The following is a 1,812-nucleotide window of genomic DNA, read 5'->3' as shown; positions in this document are numbered from 1 at the left end:
CTTTTTTTGGTATTTTCACGCAAATTCTTCTGCTAATTGGGGTTTAGTCCAATTCTGTATCCTTCCCTTCAAGGCTCAGGGGTCCACGATTATCTTCTGTGTCTGTGTTAACTGGTTTCCCTTTTCTTTGTTGAAGAGGGTCTGTGCAATCCTTCTGCCTAGTCCACCATCTTGCCAGAACTCCGTATATGGACATTCTTACAGCACATACAAATACATACGTAAAAATACTGTCTGCCAGCCTTACATATGGTCATGGGTTTATACCCTTTTGCCTAGACATCTGTGATTATTCAGGTTGTCTACCTATGTATCTACCCATAGATTAATGTTTGTTATTAATGATAATGCAGTACTGTATATGTAAAAGTATTTATCTTTGTTGTCTATACTTCTTGTGTACCTTTCTGTGTCTTCCTTTTCCATCATGTTAATTGTGTTGGTCACCTGCTTTTGGTATATTGCCTTTCCCTTCACCTAAATCTTACCTGTCTAGCAATTTTCCCTCAACTCAATGGCACCTAACAGCCACAACAACAACTTCATGGTTGTTGAGAAAAGTTAAATGAGATTTGAAGTGGATTATGATAGAATTTATAAATTGCTATTTAAATTATGATTGTGTAATGACTTGCTTGAAATCTTTAAAAAGTTAACAAAATGAGCATGGACTCAATATTTTAGTTACTTTTTCATTTATATCTGAATAATTTTATTTTAGGACTAAAATGTAACAACTGTGAGCCTTTTCCAGATGGAGCGACAAACAACCTGTCTAGATCAAATTCAAATGAGAGTAATTTCTCTGAAAAACTACGAGCATCCACTGTCATCTACCATCCAGAAGGAGAATCCAGCACAGCCCCCTTTTTTTCTACTGATTCTTCTCTGAATTTACCTGTCCTAGAAGTAGGCAGAACTGAAAATACTATCTTCTCCTCAGCAACACTTCCCAGACCTGGGGACCCTGGGGCTCCTCCTTTGCCACCAGAGCTGCAGTTAGAAGAAGGAGCAACTTGTGGAAACACTAGTGAGATCTTTCTTCCCTTAAGATCACGTGCTCTTTCACGACAATGATACTTTTCCTGCCTTATTTTAGGAAAAAATTTTCCTAAATTCTTTTTAATAATTACAAAAAATGTTTTAAAGGATATCAATCTTTTAATAAAATCACTGTAAAGACTTACTAACATTTGATATTTGTATTTTAAAACAAATATGCTAAAAAAAATTCTTTAAAGAATTCTAAAACATTCTTAAAGAATTTTTAAGAATAAAGGATGTACACTTTTAGCATAGCTAAATGTAAATCATGTTGATCATGTGCTTCCCTCATTATTTTCTACTTTCTGGGTATTTCGGTGTTTTCAGTGTATGTTTTAAGACTAATTCTAATAGGGAACATTTCTCTATTTGAGGTTAAAGACTTAGCCTGGCAATAATGTTTCTTCTTAGAGCATTTGTGCTATAAATTTTCAGGGCTTATAATAGTCCTTTCCAGAAGAGCTCTGGTGGTGCAGGGGTTAAAGCATTAGACTGCTAACCAAAAAGTCGGCAGTTCAAACTCACCAGCCATTCTGGAAGTAAGATGAGGCATTCCGCCTCAGAAAAGATTTACAGCCTTGGGAACTCTATGAGTCAGTTTTACTTTGTCCTTATGAGGTTGCTATGAGTTGGAATCAAGTCCATGGCAGTGGGTTTGGTTGGTTTTGTTTGTTTGTTTTTGGTTTAATAGTCCTTTCCATCCGTTCAGCAGTTAATTTCCAGGATTAAGCTGTTCCTTTTAGGTAATAAAGCCAATTACTGACTTGG

General features: G+C 35.9%; 1 protein-coding gene across 1 annotated transcript in view; it reads left to right on the top strand.

Moving 5' to 3' along the window:
* BCL10 (BCL10 immune signaling adaptor) overlaps positions 1-1,077 on the top strand; it is a 17,598-nt gene extending 16,521 nt beyond the window's left edge. The window contains exon 3 of the mRNA XM_007946169.1: positions 722-1,077. Coding sequence (XP_007944360.1) covers positions 722-1,077 — 356 coding nt within the window. The remainder of the gene's footprint in view (positions 1-721) is intronic.
* Positions 1,078-1,812: the final 735 nt, after the last annotated feature.

The sequence above is a fragment of the Orycteropus afer genome, unplaced genomic scaffold (assembly GCF_000298275.1).
Source record: "Orycteropus afer afer isolate SDZICR_OR568_19922 unplaced genomic scaffold, OryAfe1.0 scaffold00152, whole genome shotgun sequence".
Taxonomy (NCBI): Eukaryota; Metazoa; Chordata; class Mammalia; order Tubulidentata; family Orycteropodidae; genus Orycteropus; species Orycteropus afer.
Note: the sequence above shows the minus strand (reverse complement) of the source record. Positions and strands in the feature narration are given on the sequence as shown.